The following is a 20,771-nucleotide window of genomic DNA, read 5'->3' as shown; positions in this document are numbered from 1 at the left end:
GAAAAGTGGTAACAAAAGAGGCTCTGGTTAAGACGCAGCAGCTCGATATGCTACTCAGGTTGCAGAATGGGTAACAGAAAAAGTAAATAAATGCAATGTAAATTTTAATCTTATACTAGTTGTATAGTATCATTTGAAGTAATTCCACATACTGTATATCAGTTGACTATATTTGTAAGTAGTACAGGAGATATTATAAGTAGAATTTTGTAAAAAATATAAATTTATTAAGGATGAGCTGTGTGTTTAATAGAAAAAATTGTTAGCGTAAATTATATAATATTGTATTATAGGAAAATTTTATTCTCTTGTTAATTTAATATTTAGTGCTTGACAATAATGTATTTTAGGTACCATTTGCCACCGAGGTAGACACCTCGTTTGCAAATAAAGAGATTTTGATTTGATTTGATTTGATTTGATTTGATTTGATTTGATTTGATTTGATTTGATTTGATTTGATTTGATTTGATTTGATTTGATTTGATTTGATTTGATTTGATTTGATTTGATTTGATTTGATTTGATTTGATTTGATTTGATTTGATTTGATTTGATTTGATTTGATTTGATTTGATTTGATTTGATTTGATTTGATTTGATTTGATTTGATTTGATTTGATTTGATTTGATTTGATTTGATTTGATTTGATTTGATTTGATTTGATTTGATTTGATTTGATTTGATTTGATTTGATTTGATTTGATTTGATTTGATTTGATTTGATTTGATTTGATTTGATTTGATTTGATTTGATTTGATTTGATTTGATTTGATTTGATTTGATTTGATTTGATTTGATTTGATTTGATTTGATTTGATTTGATTTGATTTGATTTGATTTGATTTGATTTGATTTGACATTATGATAACATATTGACATAGTATTTATTTGTGTGAATGCAAAATTAAACTCAGTGGAAAAGGGTCATATATGTATGCATTATGGTGGATGGGAATCGTATTTATGTCATCTTAGAGTATTCAAGAAAATGCCTTACTTAGGAGAGTGTTAAATATAGGTTGTAAAAATAATTGGTTGTGTATAGAGATCATCAAATGAAGAGAATACCAAACACATAGTAGTAGTAGTAGTAGTAGTAGTAGTAGTAGTAGTATTTATTCATTCATCATGTCGTTTACATATTTACAGGACTCTGTTTTATATATACATAACTCTTCTAATAACATTATTACTTGAGAAATATTAATAACTAAACCACATATATTACAGAAGTAATAGTATTATTATCAACATATTAATACTTAAAATAAATTGAACTTGTAACTATCTCTTGCACACATTAAATATATTATTATTATTATTATTATTATTATTATTATTATTATTATTATTATTATTATTATTATTATTATTATGGTTTGTATAAGAGTTGGAAATGTCCTGATAAGCTCACATGAGAGATGTTATGGGTAAAATGTGAATGAGAATCGGTCACCTGGGCGACTGTAGATCAGGGGTGATTGATTGATTGATTGATTGATTGATTGATTGATTGATTGATTGATTGATTGATTGATTGATTGATTGATTGATTGATTGATTGATTGATTGATTGATTGATTGATTGATTGATTGATTGATTGATTGATTGATTGATTGATTGATTGATTGATTGATTGATTGATTGATTGATTGATTGATTGATTGATTGATTGATTGATTGATTGATTGATTGATTGATTGATTGATTGATTGATTAAAATTATGGATAGTTGAAGCATTTTCTTCCCCCTCGTCCAGGAGCATTTCGAGGCTATGTGACGATGACTTTGCTTTGAATTAAAAACTTAAGCGACATCAAAACTGGTAAAACCAAAATGATCGTTCGATATAGTGACTAATATCAGGAAAATCAATAACAACAGAGCACAGTTTTCAAAAATATATGTGTGTACATCCAAACTTTGTCCCGTTTCTCTACGCAGTCGGGTATGAGGTGAGGTGAATTTTCGTTGCGAGTTTTTACGACCGAATGGCCCTCCTGAACTCAATCTTATCAGAGGAGTTAATAAGATGAAATAAATGACGTGATGTATGATACTAGGAAGGGAGAGGGTGAAACCCAGTGCCGGCACATAGCCTACTCCTGTCGAATAGCACCGAGGTGTCTGCTCAAGTCTTAACATCCCTTTCTGACGGATGAATCACCATCAACAGCGCCATTTGCCCTCACTCCACATGAACACTATGGAGAGGTTTGGAACGTTTTTTTACGCAATTTAGTGATTAGAAATTGTATACCACCCACCTCTCCTATCCTGCCGGTCAACATTCTGATGGTGAAATGTTTTCCGGCCAATGGGATTCGAACCTACTAATTCAGACCATATAGACTTGACGCCTTAACGATCATGACCATCAGGCGAGCCAGTTTTCAAAAATATAGAGAATACTAAAAGAGTTGAGTCGCTTCTATTAACAATTGTGTTTATTACGTAAACAGGTATTTGTCGTCAACACTTCACCAGTTCTGACAACTTTAATGGATGAATAACATTTTTACCTCCATGGAGAAATCTATTTTCAGCGTCACTGTAACCGAGACAATGTTATTAGACAGAAAATTAAGAAATTATGGGTAAAAATGTATTTTAATGGTTATGGCAGGAGGAAGCTTTTCTCCCTGTATGTTGTGCTACCTATACGGCACTCGGCCTATAAAAGGCAATTTCCCTTTGCATTTAGTCTGTAAAAGCTTCTTGACTGCATGTAGGTTACCGGAAGAGTCAAAATTGCGTTATGTTCTGCTTTCAGTAGCGCACGGCGAGCATCCTTAAATGATAAGGAAACTGTGGTGGTGGGGACCCCGGCAGACAGTCCGTCCTCCCCAGAGGCGGACAGCACGGCGTTGTCTGTCCACCGGTCCTCTGCCATAATTTCTGTGACACCTTCACTACGGCGGCCATCTGCTGTAGTTCCCATAACTCCCAGCCAGTCAGCACTCAATCAGCAGCGCTACATGATGGGGTAAGTATATTCATGGTCTTATAAGGTTCGAAATGCCATCGTTAACTACTTAGTCCGCCTCCATGGCTAAATGGCTAGCGTGCTGGCCTTTGGCCCAGGGGGACCCGGGTTCGATTCCCAGTCGGGTCAGGGATTTCAACCTTCATTGGTTGATTCCAACGGCTCGGGGACTGGATGAGTGTGTGTCGTTTTCATCATTAGAATTCATTACAGGTAGGGCCTCATCCTCACAGACGTGCAAGTGGCCTACACGGAGCCGCCTCGAAAGACCTGCACCAGACCTCTTCGGAGGCGGCACGCCATTATTATTATTTAGTTCGAAGATTCTCCGTCAGATCGCGAATTTATATTGAACTATTTTAGCAGGTAATTTTATCATATAATACGATACTTAAATTATCAGAAGTTCGCTCTTAAGCAGTATTTAAATGTTCATTTCTTGTTCATTCTGTAACTGAATATCCGGCGTTAGGTAGGAACTACCTAAGCTGTCTTACGCTTTATTCTTCTTCGTTACTTAACGGTTATAACATTAACACGTACCCAGTTATAATATTAACATAGTCTTCAATCGATCGTACGTATTTCCAGGTTATAACACTAACAAGGTCTTGATTATGCATGTGAAATCTGGGAGTCTTTACCCTTTATCAGATTTTATTTCCATATAGCTGTCAGTTTGCATTCGGGGGGATAGTGAATTCGAACTACACTGGTTTTTTTTCTATTTGCTTTACGTCGCACCGACACAGATAGGTCTTATGGCGACGATGGGATAGAAAAGGGCTAGGAGTGGGAAGGAAACGGCCATGGCCTTAATTAAGGTACAGCATCAGCATTTGCCTGGTGTGAAAATGGGAAACCACGGAAAATCATCTTCAGGGCTGCCGATAGTGGAGTTCGAACCCACTGTCTCCCGATGCATGCTCACAGCCGCGCGCCTTTGACTGCACGGCCAACTCACCCGGTAACTACACTGTCAGCAGCCTTGAATATGGTTTTTCCTGGTTTCCGATTTTCACACCAGGCACATGGGGCTGTACCTTAATCAAGGTCAAGTTCTCTTCCTCCCCCACTTCCCACCCCCGCCTTCTAGAATTTCCCTATCTGTGTCGTTGCGACGTACAGTAAAATGCGCATAGTTAAAAAATGATGGCACTTCGAAAGACTCGCGGGACTTTCCTTACCAGTTTCAGTCAACGGATATATTACGTGTTCATAATACAATAGCCCTCGGCCATACTTGGAACTACTGCTTGTTTACGTCCGGTGCACCGTCATTCGGCTCCGTCGCTAGGCACAATAGCACGCTAAATCAATTACAGCTCAGTTGGTAAGTCGGCCAGTGCTTGGTGATACAGTGATTCCTTTTGCTCTAACTGCCCTAGCTTCTGGACGATGGACACACCTTCAAACTGAATTCATCCTATTATTTCTGCATTTGTAAAACTCATAAATCCTTCTCTCAACCTCATCTTGTCCTGTCGGTACTGCGGGACTCACGTGATGATTGTACTCGGTCCACTGACATGCTTGCTCTTCGCCCCGCTGTCATCTACCAACTGCGATAAACAAACACTGGTGTTGCTTCTCCCAATTGCAATCCGTAAGCTCACCGGACAAAAACACAGGCTCCCCTACAGAAATTATTACAAGCATCATTTAATACCGTGGACTTGATAACCACCTTGATTAGGTTAGAAAGTGAAGTGAGTCCACAAGATTGTGCAGGTACGTCACATCCGGGTTAAGCCACTCGCTGAGGATTTGATCTCGTAATTCCACCAAATTGCTGGGATGCTGATGTCGGCGTCTTACCCGCCGTTCCAACATCTCCCACAGATTTTCAGTAGGGTTCAAGTCAGGTGAATATGCAGGCCAATCGACATGTAATAGAGTCGGCGAGTGTTTATAAAATCGGTCACATACGCCCCAGCCCGATGACTTTGCTGTTGTAATCTTGAAAATTCGAGGTATCAGTAGCATACTCATTATCCAGGTGTTGACTGGAAGGCAACACCTGATCATCCAGAAGGTTTAAATAAACATGCTGGTTTATGTTAACTGTCACCGCAGTGAGCGGGCCCAATCCATGATACGAAAAATACCCCGAAAACATCACAGACCCACCTTCGGCTTGAATCTGACCTTGCACACATCCGGGATGAAATGCCTCATTTGGCCCTCGGTCCACTCGACGACGTGCGTCACTGGAATACAGGCAAAAACGTGATTCATCAGACCACATTACGTTCCGCCAGTTAGTTACTGTCCATATTCGATGATTTTAATCTCATTAAAGACACGCAGCTTTATGAGCCTATGTGACCTCTTGTGAGGTGACCGACTCCAAATGTTCATTGCATGCAGTTTCCGTCGGAATATTCTCTCGCTAACAGATTGGTATGGACCTTAATTCACTGACTGCAGCAATTCCCGTCGGATTTGGAAGTGATTTTGATTCACAAATCATGAAACGCATCTCCGGTCCCTCTCAGTGAGGATCTTTTTTCGACCACAATTTCCAGTGATTTACTCTCATAATCCTCTGCCTCTGTGGATCAGTGGTAGAGTGTCGGCCTCCGGATCCCAAGATAGCGGGTTCAAACCCGGCAGAGGTAGTCGGATTTTTGAAGGGCGGAAAAAAGTCCATTCGACACTCCATGTCGTACGATGTCGGCATGTAAAAGATCTCTGGTGACACATTTGGTGTTAACCCGACAAAATTCATTAAAAATCTCAGCCATAGACGCCCAAGAGAGTTTCGGTTTACTCGGTCTGCCATCTAGTGGTGGCCTAGAGTAAAACGGAACGTCGAAATTGACGAGCAGACAGCCAGATGGCGTCAAATTGAAATGTCTGCACACGGTAGCTGAGGCCATACGATTATTATTATTATTATAATCCTAACACCGTTATTCTGCACCTCTTACATCGTGTTTCGTGGCCATGTGTAGTACACCACTGCTTGTAGACACGTTGAACAGTCCGCTGCGAAACACCAACAAATCCAACAACTTCACACACCGTGCGTCTATGGGCACGGCCAAACACGATTGCCCCTTTTTGCCACTCTGCCATGTTGACGTACACTGTCTGCTTGAAACATCAATGTCTCACTGATCGCTCACGTAGAGGCAGTGCGCGTGCGATTGAGCACCGGGCACGTTCGCTGCGCCATCTGTACAGGCTTAGCGATCCATCTGTGCGTGCGTAGTACGGTGACTCATGTTTTGTCCGGTGAGCTTATATTGAACATATTACTGGGCGAGTTGGCCGTGCGTGTAGAGGCGCGCGGCTGTGAGCTTGCATCCGGGAGATAGTAGGTTCGAATCCCATTATCGGCAGCCCTGAAGATGGTTTTCCGTGGTTTCCCATTTTCACGCCAGGCAAATGCTGGGGCTGTACCTTAATTAAGGCCACGGCTGCTTCCTTCCAACTCCTAGGCCTTTCCTATCCCATCGTCGCCATAAGACCTATCTGTGTCGGTGCGACGTAAAGCCTCTAACAAAAAAAAATATTGAACATATAGGCCTAATACCTAAAATTTTACATTTATATATCTGTTTATAAACCAAACCAAAAAACCAAACCCCTTGGCACTACAGCCCTTGAAGGGCCTTGGCCTACCAAGCGACCGCTGCTCATCCCGAAGGCCTGCAGATTACGAGGTGTCGTGTGGTCAGCACGACGAATCCTCTCGGCCGTTATTCTTGGCTTTCGAGACCGGTATATATCTGTTTATGCCATCCACAACATAAGAGAGTACAGAATAACGGTGTTAGGATTCTGAAGGTGAACCACTAGAAATTCAAGGGATTGTGCACAATATAAACTACATCATTTTCAGTAACCGGTATGATGCTAGTTCACGACATTCCTAAAATTGGCCATAAAGGTCATATAAGGAATGGAATTACTTTGTACAGCTATAATATGATACGATGTTCACGAATTTATCGGTAATAGTTTACAAAAAAAAGTAAATGTGGACTTTTCACGCGTAGGACGCACACGACTCCTCAAACTCGTCCCCCTGATGAAGGGGGCTTAGAATAACATCCACGGTATTCCCTGCCTGTCGTAAGGGGCGACTAAAAGCGGACCCAGGGGCTCTTAGCATGGGACCTTAGGTGTCCAGTTATGTCCAAGCAGTGGCCCGAGCAGGTCGACATGTTATACTGAGTTCCGTGTGAAGTAACAACAATCAAGTGTTATCGTGGCATTTATCACAGTTAGAACATTTACAGGGCTTATTTGGCGAAAGCGTAATAATTCCCCCGGCTGGCTCAGTGAGGAAAGCAACGGGAAACTACCTCACTCCTCATTTCCCTAGTACGCCTCTTCAGTGATGCCTAGGCTATTTATGACAGCTGTTGGCGGAGCTGCAGAGGATCAAACCAGCCTTCGGGCTGAATACCCAACATACAAGGAAATAAAATGCAAAAAGTCAGGAGAAATTGGCTAAAAAGTATTTTCCAAAGGAATCACACTGTAGTGTTTAAGAGGAGGGTCCCGGATTGGACCTTTATGCTGCTGCTGCTCCTGCATATCCTTCAGGGTTAGTGGAACGTAGTTGCACTTTGTTCCAACATACGGGCACCCGTAAAGTTGTTGCCTCATCTGTTGGGCTCAGCAGTTCTTAGACCTTCCTCTTCTTCGTACCCCGGGTAGCTGAAGGTCAAGGACCCTTTCAGCTACATAGCTTTGTTCTCCTCCTTGAATCATGTCACCCGCTCAATATGAACCTTTTCTACGACTGTCTCTTTCACGTGAAACGTTCTACCGATACGCTTATTTTCTTCGAAACTCCTGCAAAAATTCTTAGCATTTGCATGGCATTTAAAAAATGTTTGTGGAGTTCATAGAATTTCGAAACATAAGCTCGTGCATGCCTCATCATTGTCATGAAGAGATTTCCTTACAGCTTCAGTGGGGTTCGCTTATTGCAGCATACAGGCTAATTTTGTTTCCACAGCCAGCCTATACTGATCCTATGATTTACATCCTCCCCACATCCACCCAGCTTTTCCACCTTGGAGACAAGGTATTTAAAACAGGTGCATTTCGGGAGTGAAACAAAATATCTGGCGTTGGAAGTCACATGACTTTTGAAAGCGCAGTCAAGATGTTCGATTTTTCAACGACTCACTTTCGTTCCATGCCTTCTCTCACTTTTTGCCAGTTTTTAAATACGCCCTGAAACAATACCACTTTGTCACTGATCAATACCACATCATCATCAACAACAACAAACATTAATGTCTCAAGAAGTGCATCTGTGATTTCCCATGTCAGGAAATTCGTGACGATGATGAAAAGGGGAAGGCTGAAAAAGCTGCCTGGTGAGCACCAAATTTGACGGGAAAAGTTTTTGATATACGTATAGTGCATTTCACACACTTTGCATATTTTCTTATATAAATCATATGAGTAAATATCTTAAATCATAGACAAGGAAAGGACCTCGACATATTCGTGAGAGGGATGGCATGACGAGGTGAATAGTCAGGATGTTTCACTAAAAGTCCTCCCAGTTTCAATGACTGAATTGAAGAGTTGAAAGTTCTTGATGGGAATCACTTTAAGTATCTAGCTGTTAATATAAAGAAATCTCTTCATTGGGGCTATCACATTAACGGAATTGGAAATAAAGGTTACAGATCTCTTCATATGGTTATGAGATTATTTTGGAATTCTAGTGAGGAAGTGAAGAAGAAGGTTTACAAGCCTCCGGTAAGACTCAATAGAGTATGGTTCCAGTCCATGGAACCCACACCAGGATTATTTGATTCGAGAACTGGAAAAATCCAAACAAAAGCAGCACGATTTGTTCAGGGAGATTTCCGACGAAAAAGTAATGTAAAAAAATGTTGCTAACTTTGGACTGGGAAGACTTGGGGGTACGGTAACGAGCTGTTCGACTAAGTTGTATGTTCATGGCTGTCAGTGCAGGGACGGCAAGGAATGACACTAGTAGGTGAATAAGTCTGAGTGGAGATTTCAAAGTAGAAAAGATCATAATATGAAGATAAAGTTGGAATTCAAGAGGACAATTAGGGGCAAATATTCTTTTATGGGAAGAGGGATAAGGGACTGGAATAATTTCCCAAAGGATATGTACAATGAATTTCCAACTTATTTTACATCATTTAAGAGAAGACAGCTGATAAGGAATCTACTACCTAGATGACAGCCCTAAATGCAGATCAGTGTTGATTGATTGATTGATTGATTGATTGATTGATTGATTGATTGATTGATTGATTGATTGATTGATTGATTGATTGATTGATTGATTGATTGATTGATTGATTGATTGATTGATTGATTGATTGATTGATTGATTGATTGATTGATTGATTGATTGATTGATTGATTGATTGATTGATTGATTGATTGATTGATTGATTGATTGATTGATTGATTGATTGATTGATTGATTGATTGATTGATTGATTGATTGATTGAGTGAGTGAGTGAGTGAGTGAGTGAGTGAGTGAGTGAAGCTAAGCTGAGTAAGAATCGTCTAGAAAGTGGAAAATTATTATTATTATTATTATTATTATTATTATTATTATTATTATTATTATTATTATTATTATTATTATTATTATTATTATTATTTTCTCAGGCTGATGCAGGGAGGTACTGGACTGCTGGACTCACTAGTTGGTGACAGTGTGGGTGACGCAGAACAGACTTCCATCATAAAAAAGCACAGTCGTCGATTTGGGGAGTAAGTATTTCTACACAGCTTAGCACAGAAGTTCCACAATATTATCGGTATGACAACCTGTTTACCTGTTTACTTTTTGTGAAACTGTATGGTTTCTAAAACATATTTAATAAACATAAAGGGAAAAGAGTTATCCTTAAACAAATTATTACTTTGTTTAGGAGCTAAGATGTTTATCATCCGGTGAATTTTCAAAAATGATTGTTGGAAGATGTTCATTTTGGAAAGTTTGCAGTAGTGTATGCTAATGTTATAAACTGAACTACAGCAGAAATAGGTTTGCGACGATTTGGACTACAGAATGGCTGAATGCTTAGCGTTAAGGTCTTCGGTTCAGAGGGCCCCGGGGTTCGAATCCCGGTTAGACCGAGGATTTTAATAGCGTGTGTCCAATTCTTACGGCTCGGAGACTGGTTGTTTGTGTTTGTCCCAACATTCTCCTCTAGCACACTACCAACTACCACAGAAACACGCAATAGTGATTAAATCCCTTCAGATAGGGTAGGCGTCAGGAAGGGCATCAAGCCGTAAAACAGGGCCAAATCAACATATGTTTGTCACAATTCGCACCCGTTTGACCCCACAAGGTGTGCCAAAAACGGTAGTAGTAGAAGAAGAAGAAGAGGAAGAACAGAACAATGCTAAGACTTCTGTTGAAGAATAATATAAAATTCAAACTATAGTTTTCCAATGAGAGAAAGTATATAATAATAGAATGGCCATTTGAAAACAATTTAATTAAAAAGTAATCATAATTTGAATAACTGCTAGAATGTTCTACTGCATTTTGTGACTACAATATTAGTGAATAAATTAAAATAAGAAACTTCGATCGTTTTATTAAATAAAAATTTTAAAAAATGAATGTGTTACCGTTTCTTGTGAAAAAGTCTTGTCAATTTCAAGAAACTAGGAATATTCATATTCAAGCCTCGGCATGGGTAATTTTTTAAAGTCATTATTATTCATAAATGCTCACTTGAAGAGAAAAAACTTTTAAAAGTAATTTTGAGAATTCTTATAAATACAATTGAAGTTCAGATATAGAATAGCAGAATGAACAAGGAGGTAGTGATCGTTGATTACGTGCTAGAGTAGCTACCCCTGTTAATACTAACCATGGAGTAAAAAATATGAATCTGATAAAGAAATAAAAAGTTTGTGAAAGTCAGAAAAATGAAATATTCCCCAAGCCTCATAAATTTAGCACCGACGGGATTAGGTAAGGAGGACAGTTGACCAAGAGAAGCCGGGAAAGAAAAATGAAAAGAGACAAGGACAAATAAATGGAACAAATAACAGGCCATGTTCAGTTAACCTGCAGTGAAGGCGATGAGTGCAGGTAAGTCGGCAGAAGGTTACTATGACTGCGGTAGGCAGCAATGTGGATGTGGCCGCTGGCAAGTAAAACAACAGCCCCGGCAAATTGTTGAGGTTCACGATAACATGAGAAAGCCGGCCATCGTTGTAGAAGGCATACAGAATGATGTGGAAGTGGAAACTGCGAGAATTTTCCATTGGCCTTTAGAAGGAGAGAGTGAGGTACTCTTGAATCAATCACGAGTGATCCTGAATGACTTAAACGACAGTCGCGAGAGCACTGTGTCTGTGAGGAGCAAGGCCATCTTGTGACTACACAAAATGCGACGAGTTACGCAGTGAACTACTGTATGAACGACTCTGTGCTGTGAGAGGCCGTGTTGGAGAGCAGGACTTCCAAGTGCCAGAGGACTGTGTGTTCTACCACGTTTGTGATTACAAACTGCGTCGTGTGAAAAACTCAAACACGAGTGAACTTGTAAATAACTGTAAGCAGTAGTTGACAGAAAAAAAAAACACGCTTCCTCTTCGAGCAGTGATTTTGTCTTTAAGGATCTTGACAACCTGGCAAAGTACTGTATGTTGTCATATAGCTTTCTTGTTCCCACGAATGGATCAGCAGACTTCAAAGGTTTGGTTTCGAATTTCGGAAACGTCTATTTTAGAACATCCAAAACTTATCAAACCTCATATTTCCATAATTCCAATGGTCCAAGCAACATTGACTCTATATACTGTTTTAATTCCTTATATCCACTTCTCTAGACTCTTACTTCTGGTCTTAAAGAATAGTTTAATGATTTGTTTGTGAACAACTTCACTACTGATTTTAATGGTAAAGTAAATCACCTATCGAAATGGTCCTGAAAATGATCTACCATAGTCAGTCGGAGAACTTTAAAGAAGTCACGTACAAAATCAATAGTGAAGTCAGCATCACTTTAGTTAATTTCACCCCCATATTGTATGCCTACATTGAAGATGGTTTTGTGTTTACAGTGATGATATGACAATGATCCTGTCTGCTCTGTACGCTAAGTTGTTAGTAGTACTTGGTATCGCCTTCCCCGTCACCGAGGTGCTCTCTGAAGAAGTCCCCATCGCTTACTATCAGGTATTTTAGAACGTAAAATCGAGTTACATCGCCATCATCATTACACAACTTTTGTAATAGTTTTAAATATTAATATGAATGAATGAATGAATGAATGAATGAATGAATGAATGAATGAATGAATGAATGAATGAATGAATGGATGAATGAATGAATGAATACACTTCTCTCCCAGTCACGATGACCACCAACCGTGGGAGAGAGCAGTCGTCCACTGCAATCATCACAATCACATGCCACTAATGTTGTTAGTTTTAGGAAATCAAACATCTAACTACACATGAATGCACGAAGACAACGAAAATGAACCGCCCCCTCCCCGAGTCACTGATCACCACCAACCGGGGGAGAGAACATCCGTCCATCTCAATCACTACAATCATATACAACAGTATTGTTACTTTTCGAACGTACCAAACTTATTTTTATCACATATGAGTGAACAAAAACCGCTACCAGACCCCCTTCCTCCCCTCCCCTAGTCACGGATAACCACCAACTGGAGGGGTGAACATCCACCCGTCGAAACCATTGCACTCGCATGCAACAGTATTAGTAATTTCGGGAAACATCAAACATATTTTACTACATATCGCCGATGAAAACAACGAACAGACATCCCCTCTCCCAGTCACGGATGACCATGGGGAAGAGACCAACCGATAATGGCAGTTATCGCTATCATATCCCACTGGTTTTATTCGTTTTCGAAATGTAACAGACTTATTCCAACTAACAAACTGTCAGTATTTAGCTACATATTTGAAAGTTTGGCACCCTTATCCTTATGAGGTATTCCCTGGATATTAACTAATCGCAAGTTATCTAGTCCAGGATACCTCTTTCTTAACTACAAGTAATTTTCCCTGATTTCAACTTTAAATTTCTTTTCCCAAATTCCTCTAATATGTAAATATTAATCTCAGAAATAAAACATTCCCCATACGTCAGATGCCTTTTGGAGAAATATAATTATTTTCGAATATTCTGTGCCACGATAAAAAATAGGAGTGGGACAAGGTTGTATCCTTTCTTAAATCCTTGTTAACTTGTACTAGAAGCCATTTTTGGAATTACCGCTGATGAAGTTGATAAAGGAATGAAGGTCAGCGGGAAGCAAATAAACACCATCTGCATTGTAGATGACACCGTGTTGTTTGCAGACAATTTAGACGAGCTCCAGTTCCTTCTGAACAGCATCAGCGAAGTAAGCAAGGAGTTTGGCCTTAAAATAAATATCACGAACATAATTCATGGTAAATAATTTTGTGTGGCTATTTCTAGCAGAGTGCATCCCGTGTAAGGCAGACTCTCCGATGAGGGTGGGCGGCAGCCGCCAAGTGTAGGTAACTGCGTGTTGTGGTGGAGGATAATGTTATATGTGGTGCGTAAGTTTCAGGGATGTTGGGGACAGCACAAATACCCAGCCCCCGGGCCATTGGAATTAACCAATTAAGGTTAAAATCCCCGACCCGGCCGGGAATCGAACGTGGGGCCCTCTGAAGCGAAGTCCAGTACACTGACCATTCAGCCAACGGGTCGGACGTAATTCATGGTAATCTACAAGTAGAAAATCCGCAACTCTTTTATCACGTTTGATGGTAAAATCGTTGAAAGTGTGTAGCAACTCAAATACCTAGGATGATGGTTAATACAGGAATAAGATCCGGATGTAGAAATCAGAATCAGAAACGGCATCGCAATTAGCGTGTTTCCAAAATTAAAAAATCTTGCTTACAGCCGTGACATCCGATTATAAACTCGTCGACGTGTTATTAAATATTATGTGTTATCGGTGCTGCTTTACGGTGTGGAAGGATAAACATTAAAGGCTCATCAGGGAACCGGCTGAAGGCTTCTGAAATGCCCGTCTATTCACAGGTTGTTCAAGATCACTTGGATAGACCACGCCAACTTGATATTATTTTATTACTTCGACTGTATTTGTGAGGGCTATACTTCGTGGCGACCAAAGTATTTTTAGATGTTTTAATTGTTTGCAATTCGTCTAACTGTAGTAGCCCTAGGAACACATTCCATGCTTATCAATACGCCGTGGCTTGTATAAGGGGCTATCACAAAGTTTCCGTTCGACGGTCATACAGTCCTGAATCGGGATGCCAAACAGGCATAGAGGCACTCATCCCACCGATACACTAGGTTGAAGATCCCCGTGTGGTAAAACACGGTGTCCTGCTGCGTGAAGAAGTCCGTAACCACCTGCTGCACAGACAGGAAGCGTCAACCCTTCAAGGCCCTTTGAGAGGACCGAAGGCGTGATAATCGCACGGGGAGAGATCAGGACTCTAGGGCGGCTGCTCGAGTGTTTCCCACTTGAGTTGGCGTACCTTCTGCGTGGCCTCCCAGATCGACTGGCGTCTTGTGTCGAAACGCGACCCACACGGAACTTGGTGTACCATTCCACAACGGTAGTTTTCGACAGACATGATGCCCCATACACAGTCTTAATTCTCCGATGGCTGTCCACCGGTGTGTGTCCTTCGGCAGCCAAGAACAGAATAACAGCACGTTGTTCCTGTTTGGACGTATCTGGTAATAAAACACGAAATGGAAATGGCGTATGGCTTTTAGTACCGGGAGTGTCCGAGGAGATGTTCGGCTCGCCAGGTGCAGGTCTTTTGATTTGACTCCCGTAGGCGACCTGCGCGTCGTGATGAGGATGAAATGATGATGAAGACGGCGCATACACCCAGCCCCCGTGCCAGAGAAATTAACCAATGATAGTTAAAATTCCAGTCCCTGCCGGGAATCGAACCCGGGACCCCTGTGACCAAAGCCCAGCATGCTAACCATTTAGCCATGGAGCCGGACATTTGGTAATAATGTCTCCGTAATTCACGTGGACACATTTAACGCACGCAACTCGACACGACACGACACGACTGGTACTCTAGTACACTTGTCTCTCTATATCTACTAAAGTTTTCATTCCCCACGTTGAAGGGGTAGGACGGGCCACCTAGAAAGGGACGCCTTCTCTCTGGCCAGGAGATGAAGACGTTTAGTGGGAGTGAAGGATATGTAGGATGGGTATGGAGTGATTTGAAGAGTAGTTGGAGATGACATGGGCATTAACTTAACTGAGGGAATAGTTTTTATTATAAATACGGGGACAAAAGGCGCGACGAACTTATTTGGTATGTACATGAAAAAGACATACATTTTTTTATCATACATGGATTATTAACATAATGCTATTTTGGCAGAAGTATATGATGTAGAACATATAACATGGACTTGTCTATATATCCGTGCTTATATACCCACATCGAAGTCGCTCTACGTTGCATGTCCGCTGCAGCAACACGCTGTTTGAACACGCCTTACATCTACAACCTACTGCTGAGTAACACCCATCAAACACGTGCCTTGTTCTTACTTCAAATTTTATGGCCCTAACGTAGGCGGTAGCATTTTGTTTGGGCTTCTGTACATATAACTAAGAATGCTGAAAAGACGCACTGACATAATATCATCATCATCATCATCATCATCTGTTTATCCTCCAGGGTCGGCTTTTCCCTCGGACACAGCGAGGGATCCCACCTCTACCGCCTCAAGGGCAGTGTCCTGGAGCTTCAGACTCTTGGTCGTGGATACAACTGGGGAGAATGACCAGTACCTCGCCCAGGCAGCCTCACCTGCTATGCTGAACAGGGGCCTAGTGAAGGGATGGGAAGATTGGAAGGGATAGGCAAGGAAGAGGGAAGGAAGCGGCCGTGGCCTTATGTTAGGTACCATCCCAGCATTCGCCTGGAGGAGAAGTGGGAAACCACGGAAAACCACTTCCAGGATGGCTGAGGTGGGAATCGAACCCACCGCTACTCAGTTGACCTCCCGAGGCTGAGTGGACCCCGTTCCAGCCCTCATACCACTTTTCAAATTTCGTGGCAGAGCCGGGAATCGAACCCGGGCCTCCGGGGGTGGCAGCTAATCACGCTAACCACTACACCACTGAGGCGGACGACATAATTTCAAACAAACAAAAAAAAGTGACAGTGCCGTCATTGCCTCGAAACCATGCAAGGTAAGGGCTGAGTCGTGTGCCAGTAACATCGTAAACAGGTCGTTTCTCAACAACATTCACGTTCCGCTAGTCCAAGTAATGCTGGGAATTAGTGGTGTATATCATTGTTTAAAGCAGAACTGTCAAGGACGTCGGCCTCTGCAAGAGGTTAGTGACAAACGTACTTTGTCCAGGGTCAGTGAGTTTTACGCAGGCGTCTTTGCAGCAGACGTAGTGAAAATGTGACTCGCGATTTTATTTTGATCGCTATACATTTCTTTAACTCCTCCAACCCCCATCCGCACACTGGCCGGCATTTCCATTTGTGTTTTTTAACGTGCTAAAATATAATAAGGGTGTAAGGGCTCCGGAGCGGTCTGGTGCAACTCTTTGGAAATTAGACCCTATATAGGTGACTTGCGCATCAGTGAGGATGGAGTCCTAGCTAAAATGAATTTTAATGCTGAAGACGGCACAGACACACAACCCCCAAACCACAAGAATTAACCAATGAAGGTTAAAATCCCTAATCTGGCCGGTAATCTAACCCGGGACTCCCTGGATCAAAGAATAGCATGTTAACCATTTAGCCATGAAGCCGACTGCTTGACTTAGTGGTCATATTGTTGCTTCGTTTCTCCTTCGGAATGTCTCACTCTCCCTCCCCCTCCCCCCACACGTAGGTGCCACGAACACAATGACGTTACACGAACACCGAGGCTGCTCTACAGTATCAAGAAAACTTAAGGATATTTAAAAATAAAAGCTCTCAAGTCCGACTCATATTGTACGTAAAATTAAAATTTCGTTCATCTACGTAGACCTTTCAACATCTGATTTCGCAGAAACAGTGAAAATAAAATCCTTATTGCAAAAATGATTCTCTTCTCAAAATAATTTGAATGCGTATAAAAAATACTTAATTTGCACATACTTGTCAAAAGAGGGACGGGAATAGGGAAAACTTAAATATAGAGATTTTATAAGTGAAATTATACTCGTCATATATCTGTAAAACAAATGTTCAATTGCCATAAATGTATAAGAAAACATTTGGCATTTCATAATGTATCCTCTCAATAAGAAATTAATAATAAATAAACAGCCTTAAGTAATCACTCGATCAAGGTAAAAAAAAGCAAATTTCAAAAATCACTTCCGGCCTAAATGCAGTTCCGGAAAAACAGCCTAAAATTGCTTGTTTATTTACTCGTTTTCTTTTTGTTTAAATCCTAGCCAAATTTACTTATTTACATAATTCTTTCTGTAATGTGTTCCTTTGTTCAATAATCTCAGGTATTGTTTTGATTTTTGAAAAATATCTACACCGAATTTACTTATAAGGGCTTTTTTTTTTTTTTTTTTTTTTTTTTTTGCTAGGGGCTTTACGTCGCGCCGACACAGATAGGTCTTATGGCGACGATGGGATAGGAAAGGCCTAGGAGTTGGAAGGAAGCGGCCGTGGCCTTAATTAAGGTACAGCCCCAGCATTTGCCTGGTGTGAAAATGGGAAACCACGGAAAACCATTTTCAGGGCTGCCGATAGTGGGATTCGAACCTACTATCTCCCGGATGCAAGCTCACAGCCGCGCGCCTCTACGCACACAGCCAACTCGCCCGGTACTTATAAGGGCTTAAGTGAAACTCTGCATTGACTCACATTAGCGCTCGTAGTGGTAGAAAAGGCAAAATGCTGATCTAATCGACCGGATGACGATGATAAAGAAAAAGATTGTAATTGTTAGGTATAAATAAAAAATATATTCTCATACTTTATTATATTTTATTCACCTAAAATTCGTAGCTCATATTCCTAGGATTTATTTATTTATTTATTTATTTATTTATTTATTTATTTATTTATTTATTTATTTATTTATTTATTTATTTATTTATTTATTTATTCACGAAGCACAAGATACAGCTACACTGAGCAAATTTCACTTGCACTGTCAACAGAGTATTTAACAAACGTAAACTTTCATAATAAAATATAACAAACATAACAAAATGTAACAAGATCAGGTACACAGCTTACTAATAACAACTGTCCAAATCGAAAACCATGAGAATGTCCATGTTCATAGCCAAGTCGTCGTGGGTCAAGATGGTGGTATAATCCCTTCACATCAACTTGTCTTTAAGAGACTATTTATACACCTCTCGAATACACTTTTATTTGATGCTATATCAAGCTCTTGTCTCCTATTAATATTGTTAAAGAGTGTTGGGAGGCGGATTAGGAAAGATCGTTGAAGTATTGAGTGCTGAGTGTGGGGAATGTGGAGAAAGTCTTTGGTTCTGGTGGAGCGGGAAGGAAGACGGGGAGAGAAAAGTGAGACAAGATGTTCCGAGCGGTAATGCCCATTTAGATATCGTGGAGGAAACTCAGGTCAGCTACCTGTCGCCTGATGTGCAGCGGTGACATATTAATTGCCATTAATACCTGCTGCGTAGACAGAAATCTGAGCTTGGGGTTTCTGCTCCTTACAATTGCAGCAAAGAAGGACACTGCTCTGTCTAACTGCTTAGTATTGGAGGGGGAGGCTGTTGTCCAAATAGGAGAGCAGTAGTTTAAGAGAGGTTGAATGATCATGAGGAAGAAGTGACGAAGAGCAATGGGGTCAGAATGGGATGTGTTCAACATTGAGTTGCTTGGCTGAAAGGCTAGAACTGTGGATTTTTATTATTCATACAATTGTTAAATATTCATTAGCACAAATATTCGTGTTCCTTAATAGTAAAATATTGATCTGTTGAGGCGTAAAATATTATTCTGAAACTCAAATCTCAGCACATAGACTGCCCATTACATGCGTTCTGATGTGAACTTACACGAAGAGCAAGTATAAAGACTCACAGTAGAGGCATATGAACTTAATGTGCATAGTAAGAACACACAAATGTGGAGGTTTTAATAGACATTTATTTTATCTCATGGGCGACATTGTAGAGGAGTTATTGTGTTGAGCTTAACTATGTAACTAGCAAAGTTACTCTTGCAGGGTTTCTACTTGTTCCTCTACCTGGGGAGTATCTTCTTCATGTGCTTCATGTACGCCACTCTGCTGAAGGACCGCGCAGTTTCCAGCATCATCAACTCACATGGTAAGTGTAAAGTTAAAATAATCGAAAAGATTTGTTTAAAGCTCCATCACAGAGTACTTTTCCTATCTTTCCTTCATTGCGGTGATGTGACAGGGTGAAGAAGCTAGAGGATACTCGCTCGATGAGCTGCTTGGTCTCATTCTTCACGAAAAAGAACACCAACTTGTATATTACGTGACTGATGACATTGCGGTCATAGTCGAAGCAGAGAAAATATGATTCGAACCACAGAGCCTTTGTTAGATGTTAGTAACGCTATCAAGCCCTCTGATTCTGATTCTAAACCTGGTTTAATTTCTAGTATCACTGTTGTTGTCACTGGTGCTCTATGATAAGTGTACTCTGATACAACTACAGTGTACTACACCTTCGTTATTTTGTCCTAAACTGTTTTCTTAACTGTGTCTGTGAAATATATTTTCTATGCACGAAGAGGCACGTTGTTACGCTTTTTTTTTTCAATTTTCTGTCCGGCTCCGTGGGTAAATGGTTAGCGTGCTGACCGGTTCTATTCCCGGCAGGGTCGGGAATTTTAACCATTATTGGTTAATATCACTGGCTCGAGGGCTGGGTGTATGTGTAGTTCTCATCATCATTTCATCCTCATCACGACGCGCAGGTCGCCTACGGGAGTCAAATAAAAACCTGCACCTGGCGAGCCGAACATGTCCTCGGACACTCCCAGCACTAAAATCCATACGACATTTCATTTCAATTTGCTTTACGTCGCACCGAAACACGTATGTCCAATGACGACGATGGGGTAGGAAAGGGCCAGAAGTGGGAAGGGAGCTGCCGTGGCCTCAATTAAGGTACATCCTCAGCAATTGCCTGGCGTGAAAATGCGAAACAGCATAAAAACATCTTCAGGGCTGCCGACAGTGGTGTTCGAACCCAATATCTCCAGAAAACAAGCTCATAGCTGTGCGATCCTAACGGCGCGGAATGGCCAACTCGCTCGATGTTCTTACGACTCAAAGCATTACTTCACACTAAGGAGGTGAGGGATCATATATCACTTAACTATTTCCGCATTGTATCAATGTCTTGATTCACTATCGATTTGGAATTGTATTTTATTCTATTCTAATTGATACAATCTTAGCCAGTCGAGTGTCAACAAATGTCGATGATCGACAGTGAGGTCTTAATTGAACGTTAAACGACTCCTGTTCTGATGTGACAATGTTCTCATTCCGCACGCCTGCGCGCACTGAAAATTGGCGTTATGCTTATCACAGGCTGCTTCTGACAAACTATAAGTGATACATTCAATATTCTGATATCACTAGGTAATTTCAAGGCCTCAGCTAAATTTCACAATGGTTAATTTATTGCGATGATGCAACCTCTCTCCGCAGGGGCCTCATGTTTCCAGCGCTCGATTACAAGCACTAAGAACACTTCGTAGCGCCATAATGGTGAAAACATCGATCAGTTTAAAATATTATGGTCTCATTCTGTTCGCAA

The 20,771-nt window shown here is 40.8% G+C and overlaps 1 protein-coding gene across 2 annotated transcripts in view; it reads left to right on the top strand.

Moving 5' to 3' along the window:
• The window catches only part of LOC136874847 (proton channel OtopLc), a 164,294-nt gene that overhangs the window by 103,946 nt on the left and 39,577 nt on the right, over window positions 1–20,771 (top strand). Inside the window, exons 3-6 of one of the 2 annotated variants that reach the window (XM_067148526.2) lie at window positions 2,784–2,993; window positions 9,628–9,732; window positions 12,052–12,166; window positions 19,199–19,301. In XM_067148526.2, coding sequence (XP_067004627.1) covers window positions 2,784–2,993; window positions 9,628–9,732; window positions 12,052–12,166; window positions 19,199–19,301 — 533 coding nt within the window. Of the gene's footprint in view, window positions 1–2,780; window positions 2,994–9,627; window positions 9,733–12,051; window positions 12,167–19,198; window positions 19,302–20,771 lie in introns of both variants that reach the window. The other variant, XM_067148525.2, reaches the window with a different exon arrangement.

This window comes from Anabrus simplex, chromosome 5 (genome assembly GCF_040414725.1).
Source record: "Anabrus simplex isolate iqAnaSimp1 chromosome 5, ASM4041472v1, whole genome shotgun sequence".
In the NCBI taxonomy this organism is placed as follows: Eukaryota; Metazoa; Arthropoda; class Insecta; order Orthoptera; family Tettigoniidae; genus Anabrus; species Anabrus simplex.
Note: the sequence above shows the minus strand (reverse complement) of the source record. Positions and strands in the feature narration are given on the sequence as shown.